The sequence below is a fragment of the Nanorana parkeri genome, unplaced genomic scaffold, assembly GCF_000935625.1.
Source record: "Nanorana parkeri isolate BGI_ZX_2015 unplaced genomic scaffold, ASM93562v1 scaffold1031, whole genome shotgun sequence".
Taxonomy (NCBI): Eukaryota; Metazoa; Chordata; class Amphibia; order Anura; family Dicroglossidae; genus Nanorana; species Nanorana parkeri.
In genome coordinates, this window is record NW_017307299.1 from 373,361 (window position 1) to 397,002 (window position 23,642).

The 23,642-nt window shown below is 41.9% G+C and overlaps 2 protein-coding genes across 6 annotated transcripts in view; both read right to left on the reverse strand.

The window, feature by feature from the left end:
* Positions 1–1,891: 1,891 nt before the first annotated feature.
* Positions 1,892–22,267, reverse strand: N6AMT1 (N-6 adenine-specific DNA methyltransferase 1 (putative)). Its single transcript, XM_018567342.1, has 7 exons — positions 22,263–22,267; positions 7,169–7,300; positions 6,999–7,085; positions 6,830–6,920; positions 4,856–4,939; positions 3,648–3,789; positions 1,892–2,116 (listed from the first exon to the last, which is right to left on the reverse strand). Exons 2-7 carry the CDS (start codon positions 7,291–7,293, stop codon positions 2,004–2,006), a joined length of 642 nt encoding a protein of 213 aa, XP_018422844.1. The 5' UTR covers positions 7,294–7,300; positions 22,263–22,267; the 3' UTR covers positions 1,892–2,003.
* The window catches only part of REPS1 (RALBP1 associated Eps domain containing 1), a 67,995-nt gene continuing 63,770 nt past the window's right edge, over positions 19,418–23,642 (reverse strand). For all 5 annotated transcript variants that reach the window (XM_018567337.1, XM_018567336.1, XM_018567338.1 and 2 more), the window contains 4 exons: positions 22,908–22,997; positions 22,680–22,828; positions 21,074–21,179; positions 19,418–20,465 (listed from right to left, as the gene is read on the reverse strand). In XM_018567337.1, the coding sequence (XP_018422839.1) occupies positions 20,397–20,465; positions 21,074–21,179; positions 22,680–22,828; positions 22,908–22,997 (414 nt within the window). In that variant the 3' untranslated portion in view covers positions 19,418–20,396. The remainder of the gene's footprint in view (positions 20,466–21,073; positions 21,180–22,679; positions 22,829–22,907; positions 22,998–23,642) is intronic.

Genomic DNA, 23,642 nt, shown 5'->3' on the forward strand with positions numbered 1-23,642 from the left:
GATGGTTAATGATGGACAGGCAGGTGTGTTATCAGGCAGTCCAATGTAAATGGAGAGTTACAAGGGAGAGCTCCCATGTTGCATGTGAGAGCGTTAGGAGCTGCATTTAACCAATAAGGAATGCTTTGTGGTCAGGAAGGTGGCAGTTGCTGAAATTTTTGCTTGGTACATATGTGAATATAATTCAAAACATTCTGCTGTGCTGTACAGGGAAGAGCTTCACAGGCTGATACTGGCCACTAAAGGATGAGCCTGAAACACTAAGATAGTGCACATGTCAAAGCTAGTTGGGTTGTAAATCTCATTTGGTGGCAGGTAGGGTGTCTGTAAGGAATTAGCAGACCTTACTGTACATCTATAGCATGTTCAGAATGACATTACCATGCCAGGCAGCAGTAATACCATTTTGTCATGGCACTCATTTTGCCTTGGTGCTCATGGCTTTCAGGAGGTGACATTTAGCTGGTTTTAGAGTGGTTTGCATTTAGAAGAATTTAGAGCTTAAAAAATTATAATTTTTGTCAGGTCAGCACAAAAGTAACCTTCCAGTCCAGATAAATCGTGGGATATAGTTATTTCCCCCCCATCACAATCCAATCTCCCCTTTTCACTTTCATAAATTCATCACTACACATACTGTAAGTAAGAGGATTCACACATGCACACTCAATGCCAGTATGATGAACAGACTGTCCTATGTCCGCTTGTCAGCTGTCAGATTGTTATGTATCACTATTATAGGAGGTCATCTTTAGGTGCAGGGAGATCAGTGTTTGCACATTGACACTCTTCTGCTGCTAAAATGTCCCTACTACCAACGTAGAGACAGCAGCTGTACAAGTCATTCCCTACATAACTAGATGGTACTTTACCAAAACACGGTTACATGGAACCAGCACCTGCTTATGTTTTTACTGTCAGTTTGTTGGAGGCAGACCACTATTTATGGGCGAGTATATTCATTACGGTATGTAGCTATAAAATATAGTAAAATTCATGTTATGTTACACAGTACATTAGAAAATTATATTTTTTTAATTTTAGCATTATCATTTGTAAACACAACTGCTGAATAAATAAGACAAAAGAAAAGGAAATTATAGACATGTAGACTAGGTGTAGTACAGATTCTCAGTACTGCTTTTGGAGCTCCTCTTTAACTTGGGAAAAAAACAGGACTTTCCATGATATACAGTGCTATTCACAAAAGGGTGAAGAGTTTTTCCAAATCAGCTTTGTTGTCCTAGATTTTTCACTTCTCCTGCCTTCTCCAAACTCTTCACCCTTTTGCACTTTATATCCCCCAGGAGTGTTTTTTTTTTATTATTTATTGCCTTCACAGATTCACATGTAACATTCTCAGTGTAAAAACAGTCTAAAAGGGGTTACAATTTCCTTTTAACTCCAGCTGATTTTTTTTTAGTTCAGTTAAGATTTCATTTTTTTCTTTCTTTCTGTCCATTGAGGTTATTTTCCCTCACTTCCTGTTCTGATGACCACTCAGGAGTGAGGGAAAATTTTCCTACTTTCAGACTGGCTAACATGGATAATAACCGAGATGATGAAATGTATAGTACATTGCCAGTCAGCAAAGGATACTAGCTGATCATTGGCATAGAGGGTACACTGCTCTGAAAAGACGTATTCTTTTGGAAGAGAGATTGCTGAACCGGGGATATATTGTTGGGGGAAAATATGCAGCTGAAATGAAAATCTAATGTGAAGGGATGAGACGTTGCTGGGAGCATATGCTTATGGTGGTGAGACATGCTGAAAGTTCTGCCACTACCTATCATAGATTTGAGCATATTGTATCCTCTGATTGGCATTCAGAACACTGCCATTGCTGGGAAGCATAGAAAGCTCACTAAGATCATTGGGGTCCTGTGGTTTGTACTTACAACTATGTTGGGTAATTCATAAGTAATCCATATTAAGACATTTGCAATTATTTATCTTCCTCATGGAGGATACCCAGGAACTTGATACTAAAAATGTTCATGTCATTCCAAAGATCTCCAGAATTTTAGAACGATCAGATGTTCTCTCCCTGCTTTTCTCGAAAGCAGTTTGGATCCTTGTAATCCATATGACTTCAGTTGTTCCACAATCTCATCTAAAAAAAAATATATATAAATATATATATAGATTTTTGCTGTACAAATAGTTCAAGTGCAGAACAATAAGTTCACATGCAAAGCCACAAGTTAGACAGCCTTGATCTTAATCACTGCTGTGACCTTTATATTGGCAGCAAAAGATATAAGCAACACCATAAAAAATATTCTACTTAAAGTGACACTAAACTCAGGAGCTAAATCTTACAAAAGCATTCAAGTACGGTAACTATTAACAAAAATGTATCTTATTTGTGTATCACTCGGCTGTAGATCCTCAAATCATCTCTGAATTGGTGCTGACACTGTCCTTCCTTCTGGAGGCTGGCTACTTTTGTCCCTGTGTGTGTTCTAAAGTAGCTCCAAGCCTCCTCCTGGGAGTTTCACATTTCCTTTACTAATTTGTATTGAGATTTTACTACACACAGGGACCGTGGGGAACAAACTACCCTCCAGAAGGAAGGACAGTGTCAGCACCAATTCAGAGATGATTTGAGGATCTACAGCCGAGTGATACACAAATAAGATTAATTTTTGTCAATAGTTAGGGTAGTTGAATACATTTTTAAGGTTTAATTCCTGAGTTTAGTTTCACTTTAATAGTTTTATAAATTAATAAATTCTTTGCATCCTTAAAACTCTTCCCTAAGGGAAAACTCCCAACTTTCCAATGATGGTGAGAGAGTCTGTGCTTCCTGTGCATCTACCCAACCAGGGACAGCAGTTAAAGGAGAATTATGGAGAGAGTGAAATACACTCTTCCCCATAATTAGAGCCGATGTGTGACAATGAAGCTGTCATACGTCAGCTCTATTGATCGGTAATTGAGCGATCATATACCGCTGATCACTGAGTTCCTGATCTTCCTGCAGAGAGCGGTGACTGTCAGTCACCGTCTCCCGCAGGGATTCCCTCCCTCCCCTCTCCGATCCTCCAGCACTGACTGGAGGAACAGACGGGGGAGGGGGCAGGCACAGTTGGCTTTGCCTCTAGAAGCAGCAGGGAGGATCCCAGCAATATTGTCGGGATCTGTCCCGGCTGCAGCACGGCTCTGCGCTGTCACCATATAGCGGGCAGTAGCCTGCTATATGCTGAGCTTTGGTGAACAGGAGGACATTAGTATACAGCGTGTCCTTCTGTGACCCCCAAAGAAAACGCAAAAAAGGTTGGGCCATAGTTCTCTTTTAAATAACAGATAATAAAGTTTTTTTCTATTGTTTGAACAATAACAAATAAGAACAGATAAAAACTGATGTCTCCAGTACTATGGAAAATGCATAAAATGCCATATTAAGCTGGCCTCACTGATTTATCAAACTTTAGTGAACCAAAATGTGCATAAAGCTGAAGCTTTGTCTATACTGCATGTATACTGACTGAACTAACCGAATGCAACATTTGGGCTTTTGTCCACAGAAACTACTTTAGATTTTTCCTTTCCTTTTTCTAGAAAGTAGCTATGGGCACAGCAACTTTGTTTTTATTCTGTATATCTATTGTCATATAATGATGAACTATAAATGGTCTCACCAGGATTATTGTCTTTTAGAACTAGAAGGTAGAATGAGCCTTTTGGAGACAAGAGCGTAGGAACCAGAGGAAAAATTCTGTCCATAACTTCCCGACCATTGTTACCTCCTGCCCAGGCAGCCTGTATTCCATTACCTCCTACCTGGAAAACATGGAGGAAACAGATGAATAACATCAAGCTGTAGTTTCAGATGGAACCATTTGTATCTGTTTCAAGCTATAGATGGAAAAAAAGGAATTGGGCATTAACAGACATGACAGTAGAGGAAACTACGATGGGCAGCTGAGTTGGGTTTTACTTTATCACACTGGGCTTAAGGTGGCCATACATTGTACGCTTTTCGTTCGGAAATTGGTCATTCGGACAGAAATCGAACACTTGATGGCACATCACTGATTTTCATTTTTGATATCGTGATCAAAATTTTCCGATCGGTCAGGTTGGAAGATTTTCCCCGGTCCGAACGCAAATAGTTGAATCAGTGGGGTTTTCGTTCGTCAAAAATCTCTGCAAGAACATGCGCAAAAGGAAACGATTTCTGCCGCTTGTCAAAAATTGGTTGGTTAGTATGCTAATGAACGACATATGAAATCAACATTTGACTATGCTTTATGAGGTATTTGAGCTATAACTCAAACGAGGCTTCGTGGCAGAAACAAACATTTCCAACCGAAAATCTACTATTATATGGCCACCATAACTGTAAGTTTCTGAGCCATTTTGATTAAAGTATAATGCAATGTAATATATTCTAAAATTGCGCATAATGTGCTGGTTGCCAAAATAAGTTTTTGCAGATTCAAACAATGATTGACCAGTATATGAAACAGGCAACTTTAATACACTGATCCTGAAGAAAGGCGTACATCAAGTAGTTGGGAACTCTCTGCCTGCACTGCCACTTACAGTCAGAGGAAAGTGACATACTGTGGAGTTATTGCATGTTTGCTAAAATATCCATAACATTTCAAATACATACGCCTCCCTGTTAAAAATCACTGGGGGGGGGGGGGAATTTATCAAAATTGCAGCAGAGAAAATTTGGAGCAGATGTGCACGGCAACCAATCAGCTTCTCTGTCTCATTTTTAAATCTTACCCGAGCAAACTGAAGAGAGATGTTGATTGGTTGCCATGGGCAACTGCTCCAGTTTTGATAAATTCCGCCCACTGTATATTACTTCTGTAAATACATTGGTAGAACATACTTCCTCTGAAGGTGTGACCACATAAGGGGGGTTAAACAGAAGAAGATCGATTTGGCCCTGCAGCCTTGGTAGAAGCCCACTGACCTGTGAAAAAATGAATACAATTTTATTTTATTGGTGCTATGCACATTGTGATTGCGGTAACAATACTAGTAATGTGGAGATACCTCTTATGGCAAAAGGCCAAACTGGGATGTGCACAAAAAAGGCAAAAGCTACTGACCAATCAAACGCCACTCTCCACCATGACAGATAGGATTACTCGTCATACTAAAGCCTGAGACACTGCATGCAAAGTCATGTCAGGCACGGAGCTTTGCATGCAGTGTGTGAGTGGAGTGCATCCAGATGAATGACTGCATCTTCAGCCAATCGGCTCTTGCGTAACAACCAAATGCATTGTGACGCGCAGGTTTATACGCACGAGCCGATCGGCTGAAGATGACATTTTTCATCTCGGCACGCTCAGCTATGCGAGCACTTGCAAGCTGATGTGCCGGAGAGAAAATGACATGACACTCTGCATGCGGAGGCAGCGCGTCACCACTCCGCGCTGCTTCGTGTGCAGTGTGTCACAGCCTTAAGAGTTCCTTGAGATTACTTTGGTAAACCTTTCAGCAATCCCTATTTACAAAAGCTTTAGAATGAATCCATCCATCACTCTAACTGTGAGGAAACGAGTGACCTCTACGCTGAATAAGCTGCTTTCTTAAAGTTGTATTAAACTCTTTTTACTAATAAACCTGGATCACACAAATATACATTGCCCAGCAAAGTGTTCCTTCACATTTTTGCCTAAGCCCCTACAGTCTTCATGTTTCTGAACTGCTGGCTCCAACTTCCTGTCCAGTACACGAGGGACAGAGCTGACTCCAGTAACTGCCTATCTACTAGCTTAGGGAAGGGAGGATGAGGGAACAACCTGCTTTGCTGTGCCTGTGTGTTTGTGGAGATGCACACAACTTACTAGCACACACAAGGGTTGCTGCATATGATACTGCAAGGGAAAGGAGCCGCCCTAAAACAGGAAGTCGTCAGGACCAGTGCTCAGGGGACCAGCTGATTTTGCAGAAAACTAAAACTTTTAAACATCACGGAGCAGCATTCATTGTAGGTGATTTCATCAGCATTTGAAATAGCTCAGAACCCTTTTGACTTTATTATCAGTTTAAGGCCTAATACTGGAAATGGCTGTACAGCGTCCAGATCGGCATATTTCTCTGCCCGGGAGTTACGCGCGTGTTGCACAGCTTCGTACAGTCAACCTGTACAAATCAATGACATGATGAATGAAGCCATGGCTGATACGCATGTACTATTGTTTGTATACAGGACTTAGAGGGTCACAGGAGGTTTGAGTTTGGGGCAGTTCCTAAGCCCTGGTACACATGTAAACAATGGGATTTCTCTCCCAGACACAGCGATCCGTCCGATCCGTAAGGCCATTTCCGTCTGTGTGCATGAGGTCTCAAACTAAGCACTGCTTGCACATAAGCTGTCAGTTGTCTACCTACAGATCATCTGAAGGAATATTACACGGGTTATAGCCCTAAATATTTCTAACCTTCAAGTGTGCGGTAGACGATATTTTAGTACATAGAAAAAACTCACATACAATGCAAATACATTTAAACTATTACATATAATACAGGAGAAAACAACTGTCTGCCTGTTGGGGAATGAAACCTCTGTCGCCTTTGTAACAGGCAAGAATACTTTTCACAAAATTCACAAGAAACTATTTCATGTACTACTACCTCTGACTTGCTCTACCACTACTTTTTACAAAGCTTCTTCACTGTGTGAAAAATAACATTATTGCAGCTCACTATTGTATGTCTACTATTCTACCTGTATAGAAGTGAACGTGACAGGAACACTGTACAGTGCAAACGCACCTTTTACAATCTTTAATCTTGCAGAATGCATATAAAACCTCATTTCAGTTTTTTGTGCTAACAACAAACACATTACCAGGTCAGTTATCACTGGTTCGATGAGTACTTTGTTGGTCCGTGCTGTCTCAAGGGTACATGACGCTGCCAACGGATTGACATCAGTACATCTGAAACGGAAACACCCAGAATAGAATTATTATCATCTTTATCCTCACTGGTGGGTTTAAAAAGAACAAACCACTTACAGATAGAGAGCTTTCGGTCCAATAATTGATGCTACAAATGCTGACACAACACCCGACCCGCAACCAATTTCAAGGCAGAGCTCAACCCTATAAAATACACAAAGTGAATACATGGTTATGAACCAGCCCAGAATGGCAGACAGGGTTTCATGATCTGCTTTGTATATTACCTAGCTATGAGCTCATCAACTTCTCCTTCCAAGGCATCAATTAATAGAAACGTGTCTTCTGCTGGTTCATAAACGTCAGAATATTCCCCGTGGCCAACGTGTGAATATACAGGAGTAGGGTGCATAGCTTCACTGAAAAATAAAGCATTGCTTTCATTTATTGTGATCAAACTTGCTTCTTAGAACATCTCTACTGGTCTATGTTGTCATGCAGTAAGAAGTACTACAGGTACTAATCATTTCTGCAGGCCCCAAAACACATTGATCTATTCAAATCTATGATTCTCCGTAACACAGCGCACCAGGAGTGTTGCTAAGACCAGGGGATCCCTTAGGCACACATTGTGCACCATGAGGAACAGTCCAAGAGGCCACATAACTTTGAACTAAGGCTTAAATTGTTCTTAACCCTTGCAGTGGGGCTACCCCCGCACTGCAAGGGTTAAGTGATTGTTTTTGTCTAGGTTCAAAAATTAAAAAGTTATACTCACCCGATCCTTAGACCGATCCCTGGAAATTCGCTGCCCCTCCACTGCAGCAGTCTAGTTCTGTGATTCATCACTTTCTATACTCTATACTATACTTCTTTAATGTTACTCTGCTACAACGAAAAGAAAACGAAAACTCAATTTCGTACAGACTGCCGCTTACGAATTTTGTCCAAATCTGAATCCCGAAACGAATTGACTTTCGGAGCTCATTGCTTGCACAGCTTCTTTGAGCGCCCTGTAGAGGTGGTGGGAGCCAGAATCTGACATCACTAAGATCCAGGCGCCTCTACAGGGCATGAGAGCGAGCTGTAAGCAATGCACGTATGGATAGCGCTCCCTTGCGGCTGTACCCCAGCCCAACCTACCTCAAGCTGACACTCGGCGTCGGGCAGCATATTGTAAATGGCTGCTCAGCATGAGAACTGACAGTGTTGTGCTATGGGGAGGCTGAGGAGCCTATTACCTTCCACAGTGGAAGGCACGCGGCGACCCACTGAACATGGTGTTGTGACCCACTTTTGGGTCGCCACCCACCAGTTGAGAACAACAGCTTTAAAGCGACCCTGTGCTGCCTGGGTTACTTTACCCATTTGATGCCAGAGTCCTTTTTTCAATTTTGCGCACGCGTATTCAAATGCACATGAACCACAAAAGATTAAATAGTTTCTGAAAGCAGAGACCCTGTCAAATAAAATGGTCGTAGTTGCAATTGTATATGTTATACAGTCTTAGCAATACCGTTAATTAAACCAATATAAATTCCTATAGTTTTGTTTTGATTAAGATTTTGCTTTATTTCATTTTTTGGGATTCGGGTCTGTCACAGCACAGAAACCCACACTGGACCCCAGGGTGAGGTGCGACTTGGGTTGTGACTTAATGACCAAGGACAAATGTGGGTCCCGAGGTTACACAGGTTAAGAATCACTGCTTTAAAGTGTTTTTCCACTTTTGCAACCAAATATAACATTCAGCACAGCTTACAGAGCGTAACCTTCAGGAATATGTAAAATATTTCTCACTTTCCTTTGAAAAAAGTCATACATGTGTGGTAACATGCAACACTGTGCAGACCGAGAACACGGTCTAGTTCAGGTAGACAGCTCCCAGTTCAGGTAGACTGCTTCTGTAAGGTCTGTATTGGGGACTTTTAAATAGTATGAGGAGGGTGGGGCAGGTAATGTGCTTAAATATACTGTTGTTCTTTAAAGGAGAACTATGGGCAGAGTAAAATACACTCATCCCCACAGTTCGAGCCAATATGTGACACTGCGGCTGTCTCATGCTGACTCTATAGATTGAGAACTGAGCGATCACAAACCGCTGATCACTCAGCTGTTGATCTTCTCTCTGCAGAGAGTAATGACTGTCAGTCACACTCCCCACAGGGAATCCCCTCTCTGTTCCTCCAGCAATCATTGGAAGGACAGACAGGGCGGGCACGGCTGGTTCTAGAGAGGCAGAGCCAGCTGTCAACCAGGCAGCGGGATGGTTCCTGACAATATTGACGGGTTCTTTCCCGGCTGCAGCACGGCTTTGCACTGTCAGCAAATAGTGGGCAATATCCTGCTATGTGCGGAGTTTTGGGTCACAGGAGACCATTAGAAAATGTGCTCCTGTCACCCAAAAGAGAACAAAATAGTTGGCAACGATTCTCTTCATTAATTAGTGGGGGAGAGAGAGAGAGATTTTTTTTTAATGCAAACAATTGATTAGTTGATAATTATCGGGCAACTAATCAATTAAGAAAAGATGAAAATTGTTGGCTGCAGCCCTAGATACCAATGTGCAATCCCCCATCTGACACCAGACAGATTATGCTTCCATGCCTACAGGCATGATGACTGGGTCAGTTTAGAAATGATAGTCACTTACTGACAAACAGGAAGTTGCTATTTTTGTAATCCAGTAAATACTGAATAGGATCAGGAAGGGGGGGGGTTACGTTTGCCTTAACCAATGTAATGTATTCATAATCAGCATGGTAAAAAGTGTTTTATTAATATCAGTAAATAAGCAAAATCAACAGCACAAATTTTATTCAGAGAATTGTCCTTATAGTAACTAAAATTATGTTTCTGGTACAAGGCATGTAAGTGGTTAATGTTAACTAAAGGTTAAACAAGTCTCTCCAGAAGATGAAAATGCATGTTAAACCCCACACATAATGCATTTTTATTTCCATCAGTGCTGGCTATTGCTCCACCCCAGGCTGAAGCCCAATTTAGAGGTGTTCCTATGGGAGAGTTACAGCCAGCTCTGGCATTACCTCCTCTGGGTGTAACAGTGCACACAGGGGAGCCTGCACAACCCCTGTCCCCTCCTCCCCTAAAAGCTGTCAGACAGAACATCTTCAGCTCTGCCTGTGCCTCTTCTGCCAGCTTCTTTAAAGCAATAAGAATCGCTGAGACTGGGCAGGCTGCCTGCTATTCATGAGATAGAGTGGAGTAGTAAGAGTCAGCTTGTGTAGTTGTGAGCAGTTGCAAAAGGAGTGTTTTTATTTTCAAAAACACAAACCAGCTACTACTCTTCTCCAAGAGAGACTGGCTTGTGTTGTTGTGTTAATGTGAATGACGATGCTCATCTCTACCCACTAACATTCCCAACAAGACAAGCTGAAGGCTACTACTCCACTATAACCATGGTGCTCTGTCCAGGCTCAGTGATTCTTTCCTACTTCAGAGAAGATCAGAGGAAGCACAGTGCTCAACAGCACTGCCTGTCATACCTGCTGTCACCTTTGTCCAGCATTGGCAGATAGCGTTGGAGGGAGGACAGGTGAGATGACCAACACCCCTGCTTAGATATGCACAGGACCAAGTGTGATGTGCACTAGTTCTCCGGTGGTGGAAGTTAACAAGCTTCTTCATCTTCTGCTGAGACTTTTTCCTTAAAAAAGGGATCATCTTAATATATACATTTATAAAAACACAGTTGGACGCAAATGCTGGTACTGACACGATGTGCAGGTCAAAAGGACAATTCTTTGATTTGCACTAAAACACACAAACAATATTGTTACAATGCAATTACAAATACAAATGGTATTTGCAGACTTCAGTCAGAAAGCCCAAACACATGCTAACAATATTGCTATAATGTATCGATGAATGAAGCTTGCAACTGCAGGCATCATTCATGCAGGAGTAGCTGTCAGCATCCTTAATAAACCGAGTGGTTTGTGGCTGTCAAAGTCACTCCTAGCAGGGTGGCTTAGTCACATGGGGAACACCACCGTTCTTGGCTATGGCCTTTCCTGATCACTACACCATGCCCACTCATTTGCTGTCCAACATGATGCCAGAATGTCTGCCAGCACTGACAAATGATCACCCCAGACAGATCCCTGCAAGCCTGAGAGGCCACCCACAACTTCCCTATAAAAGATGATGTCATCCATTTACACATTTTTTTAAATAAAACCCCATGAAATGTTGAACTGCCTTTGAAAATAAGAGACCTGTCCTACTCAGTCTACTGCCAGGGACAAACAAGAAATCTCACTGCAGAGACAACGGCCAGGAAAGTGATATGTATGTGTACAATGTGACACAGAGCACACAGACATATGCTGTAGCTGCTGCACACTATTGCTATCTCACAGTGGTACGCCTTGTGCCTCGGGCGGGTATTCACTCCTTACACTACCAAACACTTCATGCTACCTCAGTCCCAGCCGCCCAGGGAAGAAACGTCCTTAGGCCAGCTCGGCAATTAGAAGCCGGTGAACTGTCCTCTGGTGTTCATTGGACGAGCTGGTAGCCAATCAGCCTGTCGCACCCCGTCAGTAAAGAAAAGAATTACTGATTACCCGCTCGTCCAATAGGCGGACGATAGTGGGGTGACGTCATTCAGCACTTGCTGATTTCCTTTCGCTTGTTGGAAGGAAGCGAGGAATATAAAGCTGTCCGTGCCAGTGTTCCATCACTTCACGGGACCGTGAGATTTTTGGACTTCCGGGGGCGTGTGAAGGGAGTTCAGAAATCTCACATGCTACTGCGCATGTGCAGGTCTAGATATTTTAAAGACTAATTGTTATAATACAATCCCGCGGTCCAGACATTTTACAGCCGCATTTCTTGCCATGTAATGTTAATACAAAAAATAAATAAATTACTTATCAAATCTAAATATTATATAACAATAAAAAGCTATAACATATATATGTTTATGTATAAAATAGAAACACACACTTATCTCTATATATTTAAAGATACTATATATGTTTTAGCTTTTTAGAATTGTTCTATATTATGTAGGTGTTTTGGACCTACAAATTATAAGTAATTTGTTTTTTTTATTAACATATGCCTTGCGGGGCGCTCGGCAGGCGAACAGCCCATCAAACGCTCTGATAGTTCGTCTGTTCGCTGAACACACGAACTAGCAATGTTCGAGTTGCACTGTTGGTCAACTCGAACATCGAGCCCATCACTACTAGTGATAGTGATTCAGCAGCATTCAGGCCATCGATAGAGCAGCAGGTCACTGCCTCATCTACAGAGAGGGCAATTATCCCTGCAAAAGGAGGGTAAAAGCATTCATTGGTTAGCACAGTCAGGCCATCTGCAAGCATAATTTAAAATACATAGTGCAGGGCTGCAATGTTGTGTACTGGGGGCAGATTGTACATTGTTAGACATTCCAATGACCGTCACTTCACAGCCATTCCCGAGCAGAAAAAAAGGTACAGGTCCAACAAAAGGTAAAGTTGCTATTTTTATTTCTTAAAAAGTCCCCCAGATAGGTAAATTTAAAAAAGCTGCTTAGGGTGCAATACTCACATTCAGTTCAGAGCTGATCCCTGCAGTACCTCACCTCCTCCATAAGATGTCTTCAGTCATCCAGGTTAAATGCCACCCAACATGATAATGAAAACTTCTAGGACATACATACATTAATGAGCAATGTCACATGATCAGCCCAAAGCCATCTGAAAAAAGTAAGCATTTAAAAGCAAGAAGAAAAAAAAACATACAAAGGACAATTTTTTTTCTCAGAGGGCACAAAACCTGGAGTTGGCGTTCAATCAGAACTGCAATGGGAGGAGCAGTAGCAGCACTTGCACATTAAGGTAGGACTCTACTTCAACAATGTCAATGACAGTTCGGCACACTTCTTCTCTTCCTCTAATCAAAAAAACGTGTCTCCTTGCCTATTTGCATTGAAGTAATTATTCTCTTCCTATATATAATTGAAGCTGATGTTTTGTGAGCCAGTGTTACCTGTAAGTTCTCATTGCACAGTACTGAGCCCAGATCAAGTCATCAGCTTTGACTAGGGACATGGTTCAGGCTCGCCCCACCTTGGCAAATCCTGCATTTTCCAGGTTTGCGGACTGGGGTACGGATGCAGAAATTTGCCACACCAAATCTTTTGTAACCATAATGCATTGCCTAGATCAGCCAGCTAAAAAGGGCCAATAAGGGGAGAGGTCACAGTAACCATACTGACAATATGGTTTATATGTGATAGGGAAATAAAGGCTGATAGATCGGGAGGAAGAGGTGGTGGAGCCTCTTCTCATGACATTATGATCACAAGGAGGACGAGGTGGAGGAAGTAGAGGTGAAGGATGTTGTCAAGTAGAGGAAGGAGGAAGAAAGCAAGGCAAAAAATGAAAAGGTGGTGAAGAGATCACATTTTAGATTGAAAAAGAAAAAAAAATGGTGTTATACGAGTTTTTAGCCATGATGTACTAGTGTGTAGAGCATATTAGCACGTTATGGCAGTCTTACGTGCCAAAGCAATCCCCCTCCAACGCTGCAATGTCCACACTCGCCTCATTCACAGACACCCCCGCGTTTTCTTCTGGGTTCAGTTTTCATCCACTTGATTGACCAGGCCCAGATGCTAAATGTGCATGGGAGATTACTTTGTCTCAGCAAGTAATTTTCCTGAGACTGTACACTCTCATATGTGACTCAAACAAATTATGACAGAAGTAGGACATAGAAAGCCTGCCTGTTAGCACTTTTTCAATAAAAGACATGTGCCTCATTCACATGGATGTGCATACCTTCATAGTGTGCATGTCCATGCAGAAACCTGTGGCCAGGAGTGACAGCTCTTGCATACAGCCGCCTGGACAACTCTATGACAGGATGTGGCTGCACAATGTTACACTGATCTAAACTTGTACTTCCATACAAATATGGATGCATGTCCCTGGATGCAGTTTACTTCCAGGGGTGTGAATCTGTACGTGGCCATGTGAATGAAGCCTTAATTTCATCTATTCAGGCATCGCTTAAGCATGTATTTTAAAGAAGTATGTTTTACTCTCCCCGCTGCTTAGAGATGGCATGGACACTGCAGCTGTCACACACTGGCTCTATACCAGCAGCTGATTGACCATGTAACCACTGATTGCTCAGCTCGTGATCTCTTCTCCCTCAATGCTGCAGGGATTCCCTTTTTGTTTTTCAGCTATCTCTGGAGGGACAGACAGGTGAGGGAATGGGCACAGCTGGCTCTGGCTATAGAGAGGCAGAGCCAGCTGTCACTTAGGCAACGGAGTGGACCCCAACAATGTTGAGATTCTTCCCATCTGCAGTGCTACCTAGTCAGCAGATAGTAGGCATTAGCTGAGCAGATTGCTCAACCTAAACCTTGTCCAGTTGCTTCCATCACATAATTCCCACACCCTTCTAGCACACACACTATTCACTCTGTAGTACATTCATTATTTATTCATCAAGTGTCCATGTCTGCACAACAAAATACCGGTTATTTCTGCCAGCATCCCAATGAGCTTGTAAATTCCTGTGCACATTTCTGTACTAAGTTCCCTTTGGTGGACTATAGAAAACTTCACTCTATGTTATGGAAATTAAGAAAAGGGGAGGTGTAGTGTAAACACTCACTGCTCCTCCATACAGTACAGAAGAAATAAAACTTGATCATTTCTTATATCTCTATGCAACTCTATTGGTGAGATCTCTTTGCTCGAGTTCCTGGTTCTGTACACCTGATGTGATTATTACAAGGGTTTCCAAAATTCCTGATTAATGTATAGTATGAGAATGGAACATACAAAAGTGGGAAACAGCATGTCATGAATGGCATGGTGATCCCACTGTTTGGGTAAGACATACATACAGTGCATCAGAAAGTATTCAGACCCCCTTCACTTTTTTTTCAATCTGGTTATGTTGCAGCCTGATAGTACAGGTGTTTCAATTTTTTCCCCTCATTAATCTACACTCCAGTACCTATAATGACAAAGTGAAAACAGAATTTTAGACATGTTTGTGAATTTATTCAAAATAAATAACTGAAATATCACATTGGCATAAATATTTAGACCCTTTGCAACAACACTTGAAATTTTGCTCAGCTGCCTCCCATTTCTCTAGATCTTTGCTGAGATGTTTTTACACCTTGATTGGAGTCCACCTGTGGTAAATGACATTGATTGGACATGATTTGGGAAGGCACACAGCTCTCTATAGAAGGCTTCATAGATGACAATGCATACTGTATCAGAGCAAAAGCCATGAGGTCAAAGGAACTGCCTGCAAAGCACAGAGATAGAATTATTGCAAGGCACCGGTCTGTGGAAGGTTACAAAAAAAATTCTGCTGCACTGAAGTCTCCCTCTATAATTCTCAGGATGGAAGAAGTTTGGCACAATCATAACTCTTCTAAGAGCTGGTCGCCCGGCCAAACTGAGCAATCAGGGGAGAAGGGCCTTAGTAAGAGAGGTGACCAAGAACCCGATGGTCACTCTGAGCTCAAGAGATCCTGTGTGGAGATGGGACAACATCACTGCACCCCTCCACCGACCTGGCCATTATAGCAGAGTGGTTAGATGGAAGCCTCTCCTCAGTGCAAAACACATGAAAGTCCACTTGGAGTTTGCAAAAAAAAAGAAAAAAAACACACAAAGGACTCTGACTGTGAGGGACAAGATTCTCTGGCCTGATGAAATCAAGATTGAACTGTTTGGCTTCAATTCTAAATGTCTGGAGGAAACCAGGCACTGCTCATCACCTGCCCAATACCAACCCAACTGTGAAGCATGGTAGTGGCAGCACCAGGCTGTGGGGGTGTTTTTCAGCAGCAGGGACTGGGAGACTGCTCTATTCAGCTTTCCCTCAACCCTGACCAAAGTACAGACATACCCTCAATGAAACCTGTTCCACAGCGCTCAGGACCTCAGACTGGGCCGAAGATTCACCTTCCAACATGACAACGATCCTAAATACACAGCCAAGGCAACACAGGAGTGGCTTGGGAACTCTGTGAAAGTCATAGAGTGGCCCAGCCTGACTTGAACCCTATTGAACATCTCTGGAAAGGGGGTCTGAATACTTTCTGAATGCACTGTACATGTTAGAGGCTTGTAATATCACTTTTGGGTGGACTATCCCTTTAAATATTACCTAACAAGATTCACATCTAAATCATTTTAAGTAAATATAGAAGGAATACATTATTTGCAGCTAACTGCAATCATCTATAGCTGTTCTGGGTACCCTGAAAGTGAAAATAAGCAGAAAGCAATGTTTATTGATGGGAATAATAGGGCCCCTGATGTACTCAATGTCTTCATGTTGATTAAACTGCCAGAAATGTAAATAGATTAATTGCATTTCTTTTTTTTTGGTAGTCTCTTGAGAATATAATCCAAACAAATCAAATTTCAGCACCATCATTTAAGATTGCATAAAAATGATTCAATACATGTTAAAAAAAAGCACAAGAAAATCCCACAAGGGTTAAGTTTGCTTTTAAACCAAGCAGATTTTACAAATAAGCATGAATGCTCTTTTCATACCTTTCCAATATCGCAAGAAGTGAAACCTTCCCCAAAAATCCTTTCAGTTTCAAAAGCATATGCTTATGTGAGTATTTTAACTTGAAATGCTTATCTAAATTAGCATTGGATGGTGTCAGGGTCTCTTTAAAGAGAAATCATTTATGAAATGTAACTATAGACCGTAAACCAAAAATATGTAGGTCACATTAAGTAGCCTGCCACTAAGGCTCTCCATTGATGGGCAAAAGGCACAGACTTGTGGAAACTTTCAACCATTGCCAAAAGCCAAGAGTTGCATACATCCAACATTTCTCCATGGAGGAGATCAGAAGTTCTCCAGCAGGTTTTGGAATCACCTTCCAACTCTTGCTTGTTATCTACCTCTAGCACATAAGAAGTGTCCAAACTGAAAATAATAAATGACCAGCCAAAATAAGCCAGTATGAGCACTTTGAGTTCTACTTTTCTTGCTCATAAAATTGGATCGTTTTTGGAGTGGGTTCAGGTTGTAATTGTGTGCACGTGGTATGCTTGTTATATTCAGCCTTTTTTTTTTTTTTTTGTATCTATGTGTTATGGAATGAACCTTACCTTTGATGAGATGATCATAATCCAATCACCATGGTGTAATAGGTCTGGGACAGATGCTAAAATGGTAAATTGTCTTCAACAGAACAAGTTTGGTTGAATGTGTCCAACACTCTTGACTATACCATGACCAGGATAAATGAAAACCTTCAAAGGCCTAGACACTACCAAAGTTCTTCAGTAGAGATAAAGTTAAAGGAGAACTATGAGGTGAGTGCTTTTCATTCACCTCATAGTTCTAGCCAACCTGTGACAATGAGACTGTCACAGGTCGGCTCAGTAGATCGGGAGGTGAGCGAACACATACCGGGTTCCCTCACCTCTCGATCCTGTCATGGCTCTCTGCCGTGACAGGGGAGGGGCTGGATTCCCCCCTCCGATCCGCCAGCGCTGACTGGCGGAACGGACGGGGGAGGGGGCGGGTACAGCTGGCTCTGCCTCTAGATAGGCAGAGCCAGCTCTCAGTCACGCAGCTGGGCGGATCCGGGCACAATTGTCGGGATCCGCTTCAGCGTCTCAGTATACCGCGAGCAGTAGCTCGCGGTATATTGTGGCGTCTCAGTATACCGCGAGCTGCAGCTCGCGGTATACTGAGCCTAGGGTGACGGGAGGACGCTAGTTTGTGTCCTCCCGTTACCCTAAGGAGAACTATGGGGAAAAGCCTTAACCCCATAGTTCTCCTTTAAACAATCTGCAGAATTCAAAGTCAGACCCCAATTGAGCTACATTTGGTGGATAACAGCAGACATCAGTTGCACTTTTCTTTCAACTGAAAGATAAAAATATTTCCAGCAAGATGACAGCCGAGCACATCAGAAATATTCACACAGGAAGAGGGCTGTGACCATACAGGCTTATGTGCTGGGTGGGTGTTTCTACAAGCCATCCCAAAAGTTCCAAATAACCCTCCCGATCATTGCACCTTCACAGGTCTGCGAGGTATTAAAGCAGTGTTTTTGGACAGAAGCCCCTCCCTAAACCCCTGTCCTGTTCGAAAAAACAAAGATTGGTATGTACAGAGCATAGGGGTTGTAGCCCTCTTGCTATAATACCAGCTTGTATATTTGGGAGGAATCAGAACTGTAAGGGCAAAAGCATGTAAAAGCATTTTTTAAGTGCAACTCCAGCCAAAAATTCAGAGTTAGGACTTACCGGTAACTCTATTTCCATTAGTCTTCCAGGACAGCATCAAGTTTTGGATAGCATAGGGAAGGGTTAACTCCCTGTAATGTTGGTTTTGCTGTGTGTGCCCCTGTTCAGAAGATTTCACCTCACTTTCTGTCCCAGTGACAATTGGATTTTGAAAATTTTGTCATGGAAACAAGGATTGGTGTTAAAGCTTCAGTGGAGACACCTTTTTCCCATGGTCACTCTTACAGGAGTGAATTTCCCTTCCTAGGGTAGATTTCCTTTCACTTCCTGTTGTCTCAAGGACAGGAAGTGAGATGAAATCTTTCTAATGATACAGATAACAGTAAAAACCTCAGTGACCCAGAAGAAGAGCCGGACACCCCTCGTCTGCACGTCTAACAAGAGCCAACGTCCTATAATGTACGTACAGTACTACAAACCAGACCCAAAAAGGCGGGCAATCCTCGCCAGCACGAGCGCGGTAGCATTACAACTACCACTGACGTACAGTAATACTTGTATGTTGTACATGTACAACTACCCCTGACGTACAGTTTGTAAGTAGGAGTCGTATGTAAGTCAGATGTATGTAACTCAGGGACTGCCTGTACTGTTCTGAGTAGCAGGTCATCTAGCTTGGACATATTTAATTCCCTGATTATTTAAACCAAAACACTGAAACAATCATCAAAATGCTAGATAATCAAAGCCATCATGCCAGATGGATTAGCTATTGTGACTTTCCAAAATGTTGTACATAGCACATTTCAGACTTGCCCTATCATGTATGTGCAGTATCTGATGGTGAAAAACTGATTTCCCAGTAGCCCACTTATACTACCTTACTAAGCAGAGGAAGCAAGATGTATGGCATGATTTTACAACACTCCTGACTAAAGGAAACCTGAGGGAATACAGAGGCTGCTATTACTAACCTCACCTTCCAAATACCAGCTACTGGGCTGTCATGATAAACCAATGATTTCAACAATGACTTCACTAATATACAAGCTTGTTTTGGGTCAGTGACTCAACGTTTTGCAGCCAGAGACAGTCAGGAAGCTAGTATTCTTATTATAGGATTAATCATTTTTAATCCCGGTTAAAATCGGTCAGCTTTGCCCTGAAGAAGCTATTCAATTATTTTCTCCACTTTCATTAATCTTCCGCCATTACACTAGAGCTATAATCCTAAAATTCCTCACATATGGACCCCACACTGAAAACCAAGCGGAGCATCTTCTATAAATTCACACTTTGTAAAATATTGTGCTGTTTTATTGGTGTAAAAATCACACATTGCTAGTTCTGATTCTGCTGAGATACATCCGTGCAGTTTAACATCTAGGATCCCACAGCCAGAATAAGCTATTAAATACAATAATTGCTGTTAGTCAGCTTCCAATGCAAATTTACATATGAGATCAAAAGGTGTTTATCATACAATATAGAACAAAACTATTACAGTACATCAACCTGAAGAGCAGTATACACTCAGGGAGATTGCTGCTATTAGTAAAGCCTTTCTATAGGTCAGAGGAGTAAGGCCTTCAGGCAAGGTGGAAAATAAACCCGGCACATTTGAACACGCTGCTTTGGAAAAAATGAACTGCCCTGATTAACATTGACAGTGAAAGGTAAGATCACTTCTCCATATCCACTGGAAGAAGAACTTTCTGAAGTTAATAAACAGCTCAGACGTGCAAATACTCAAGAATACATTTTAGTATTTATCAATAAGCTTATGGCAGTGATTGTCAATCACCATTATACATATTACTTTATCGTCGAAAGGCTATAGTGCTGTTGGGTACTCTCCTGAACTGCGGATTTCATATACTAATAAATCAAAAACATGATACAAAAGAGATGTCTTATCATGATTGTGAAATTAAGCTACATAGTGCAAACAATGTTCTGTAGCCCACAGAGGTTATATCTATTTTGGTTAGTCTAACTTGAAAGTAGACTTCTTAAAGCTAACATATGATTGGTTGCTGTGGGTTACCTCACATGTGCTCTTTGCACTACTTCATTAAATAAGCCTTGGAGCATCCATTGAAGAGTAGGCATGTCCATGCTTACAGAACAGCAAGTTTTGGGGAAAAGGGGTGTTTAGAAATCAAGGCTGGTGCAGGGTAATATGAATATGGAAGGAGAACAGAGGCACATCATTGTAACATTGGATCACGCTGAGCTGGAAATCCGGGTTGATTTTAGGGTAGGCCTTTTTTCACAGATAGTAGTAGTTGCTTTAAAGGTGAGAAAATGGTCGCAACTGTTCCAGTTGAACTTCCAAAGATATCCTTTCTTCAAGAACATCCTGAAATAAAATAAAACAGAATCCTTTTATATTGCAGCTATTGGGAAGATTTTAAGCTCTCAAACTTCTTTACAATAATGAATCCAGATCAAAGAAATAAATATTGCCCAGCGAATCATTTATTCACTTTTTTGCCCAAATACTTAGTCACCATGTATCCGAACAACTGCTTCCAAGTCTCTCAGCACAGCTTCCCTGAACTTCCTGTCCAGTACAATATCACAAAGGACTGAGCAGACTCCAGCAACTGTTCATCTACTGGCTTGGAGAAGGGGAGAGAGGGGGGCTTGATTTGCTGTCTGTGGAGACACACACACACACACCGCTTACTAGCACACACAAGGGACACTGCATAGCACTCTGCTTGACAAAGGAGTCACTCTAAAACAGAAAGTCAGGAACAGTGCTCAGAGGACCAGCTGATTCTGCAGGAAACAAACTTTTAAACATCAAAGGGCAGCATCCATTGTAAGGGATTTCATCAGCATATGAAATAGCTTAAAATCCTTTTGACTTTAATATCACTAAGATTTCATCATTCTATTATAAATAGTTCTGGTCATACATATTTATGATGAAATATCTGTAAATCAAACGTAACATTTTACCTTTAACTGTTGTTGTAATTCACTGTTTAGCCGTGCAAGAACTGTGTTTGTTTCTTTATTGCGTCGAATAGAAGCCTGAATAGCCTTTTTGTCTTTCCCAGCAGACCTGAAGAAAAAGAGAATTTTATAAAAAATGGTTTGAACATAGAGAGGGAAATGTCTTGTGACCTTTTTTACACATTTCTGTGCTAAAGCAGCGGGGTTCAGCGTACAATCCAGGATGCTTCTTCTGTCATGCATAGGACATCACTAAAAGGCAGACTTGCTACTGCTTTTAGAGCTGCAACAGTTATTCGATTAAGTCGATTAAAATCGACGATGGAATCATTTAGTGCCTCTCCAGCTTGCATCAAAGTAAAATGATACTAATTCCATCATACCAACTTCGCTCAAGGGCAGGGTCCTTCAGGAGCCAGGCCTAATGCTACTCCAATACCACTCATCTAAGTACAGGGCATTACCAGGAGACAGTCCTACCACTGCTCCCATGTGGAGGAGGTTGCAGCAGATCCTTTTAGGCAACCCCAGTTTTACGCTTTCAGAGATCAAAGTGTTAATAATTTATTTTTTATCAATGAACAAAATGGAAAGTAAATGAACAGAAGAGAAATCCAAATCAATATTTGGTGTGATCGCCCTTTGCCTTCAAAAACCGCATCAAGTCTTCTAGGTACACTTGCAGACAGTTGTTGAAGGAACTCGGCAGGTAGGTTGTTCCAAACATCTTGGAGAACTAACCACAGATCTTCTGTGGATGTAGGCTGCCTCAAATCCTTCTGTCACTTCCTGTCATCCCAGACAGACTCGATGTTGAGATCCGGGCTCTGTGGGGGCCAAGCCATCACTTCCAGGACTCCTTGTTCTTCTTTACGCTGAAGATAGTTCTTATTGACATTGGCTGTATGTTTGGGTGTCATGGTCCTGCTGTAGAATAAATTTGGGGCCAATCACACGCCTCCCTGATTGTATGGCAGCCCTTTATTGAATAAACTGCCTCCTGCTACAGCCAAATATTTCACATTTTGACTCGGAGCACCTGCTCCCATTTTTCTGCACCTCAGTTCCTATGTTTTTGTGCATAGTTGAGTCACTTAGCCTTGTTTCCACGTAGGAGGTATGGCTTTTTGGCTGCAATTCTTCCATGAAGACCACTTCTGGCCAGACTTCTCCGGACAGTAGATGGGTGTACCTGGGTCCCACCAGTTCAGTGCTGATGGCACTGCTGGACATCTTCTGATGACGAAAGGAAGTGAGCATGATGTGTCTTTAATCTGCTGCATTATTTCCTTGGCCGACCACTGCGGCTACGGTCCCCAACGTTGCCTGTTTCTTTGTTTCTGCTTACATGCATTATGTCATTGAAATGAGTACAAGTGAAGACAGTTACAAGTGTCCCCGGCAGGTTTGGGATGGGCAAGATTTAATGGATCAAAAGAACGCATGTAAGGAGTGTTTCAAAACTAGCTCTCTTTCTATGATGATGGCTCTACTAAATAAAAACTTCTGCAAGAATAATTAATAAAAAAAAAAAATCAGGAACGGAAGCCCATATAGTAATTGAATAGGCTGCATTTTCTTCTTAGAAATGACTAGTATTTGGCAGTACCTGGGAATAGATGGCTGGGATGCCAGGACCGCAGCCGTAGTATTTTGCTTCTGATTGGACTCTTCAGCTTCAGGTCGAAGTTCATCTTCTGATTTTAACCGTCTACGGACAGGCTTAGGAGGTGGCGCAAGTGGTGCTCCAACCTTGCCCTAAAGGAATAATTAGAAAAAAAATGTAATGAAAATATGATATCACAAGTACATATTCTCTGCCATCCTTAATACATACCGGATTTGAAGTAGCTGCAGTAACCTGTTTATCCTCAACCCGTCCATTGAGCTTGGCACCCCGACTACCATCAGTAGCCGGCTTCTCCACCTATAAATGTAAATTACACCCACAGATTACAACATTAGAAGACATTGTATTTGGTCGTAAAAGCCTAATACTCATAATTTATAATCGATCATGAAATATTTGCCAAATCTGCCTGGAAGTCAGACATTAAAATGAATCACAAATGTAAATGCCTCTCAAGAGTTGGCTATGGCTCTTGAGAGGCAGAGCCAGCTGTCAATCAATCAGGCTGCAGGGTGGATCCTGACAATATTGCTTACTTTGGGTCCAAGGAGTACACTAGTGAATGTACTCATGTGACCCAGAAAAGCGTAAAGCCAAAAAAAAGTTTTCACTCCAAGAAATAGATTTTACAGTAAGTACAAAAATCCAATTTTCTTTATCATTAAGAGACACGGGAGGCAGTGGACCTGATGTTGGTCGACCCCTACTAGTGACGGCAATGAAGGGGAGCCCAGATGGTCTGGGTACGGACCCTGTAGATAAAAAATGGCAAATCAAGACCCCCACCCCCCCATCAACTTTGACCTACTACAATATTTCCTCTTCCTATATTTTAGACCTTTTCCCTCCCCACCTTTTCCTAGGAATTCCCAGCTGACATGCGAGAACGTATATATAATATAGTTGTAACTTTAATGCTCTGGTTCTATATCACTCCTTCAT

What these genes read in the sequence shown, in the direction of transcription:
- N6AMT1 (XM_018567342.1), bottom strand. Translation starts at nt 7,293, where the DNA reads ATGCACCCTACTCCTGTATATTCACACGTTGGCCACGGGGAATATTCT. An exon ending in AACCAGTGATAACTGACCTG is followed by an intron (nt 4,940 to 6,829) that starts GTAATGTGTTTG and finishes ATTTTTTCACAG; the next exon opens with GTCAGTGGGCTTCTACCAAG. An exon ending in TCTAAAAGACAATAATCCTG is followed by an intron (nt 2,117 to 3,647) that starts GTGAGACCATTT and finishes ATTTTTTTTTAG; the next exon opens with ATGAGATTGTGGAACAACTG.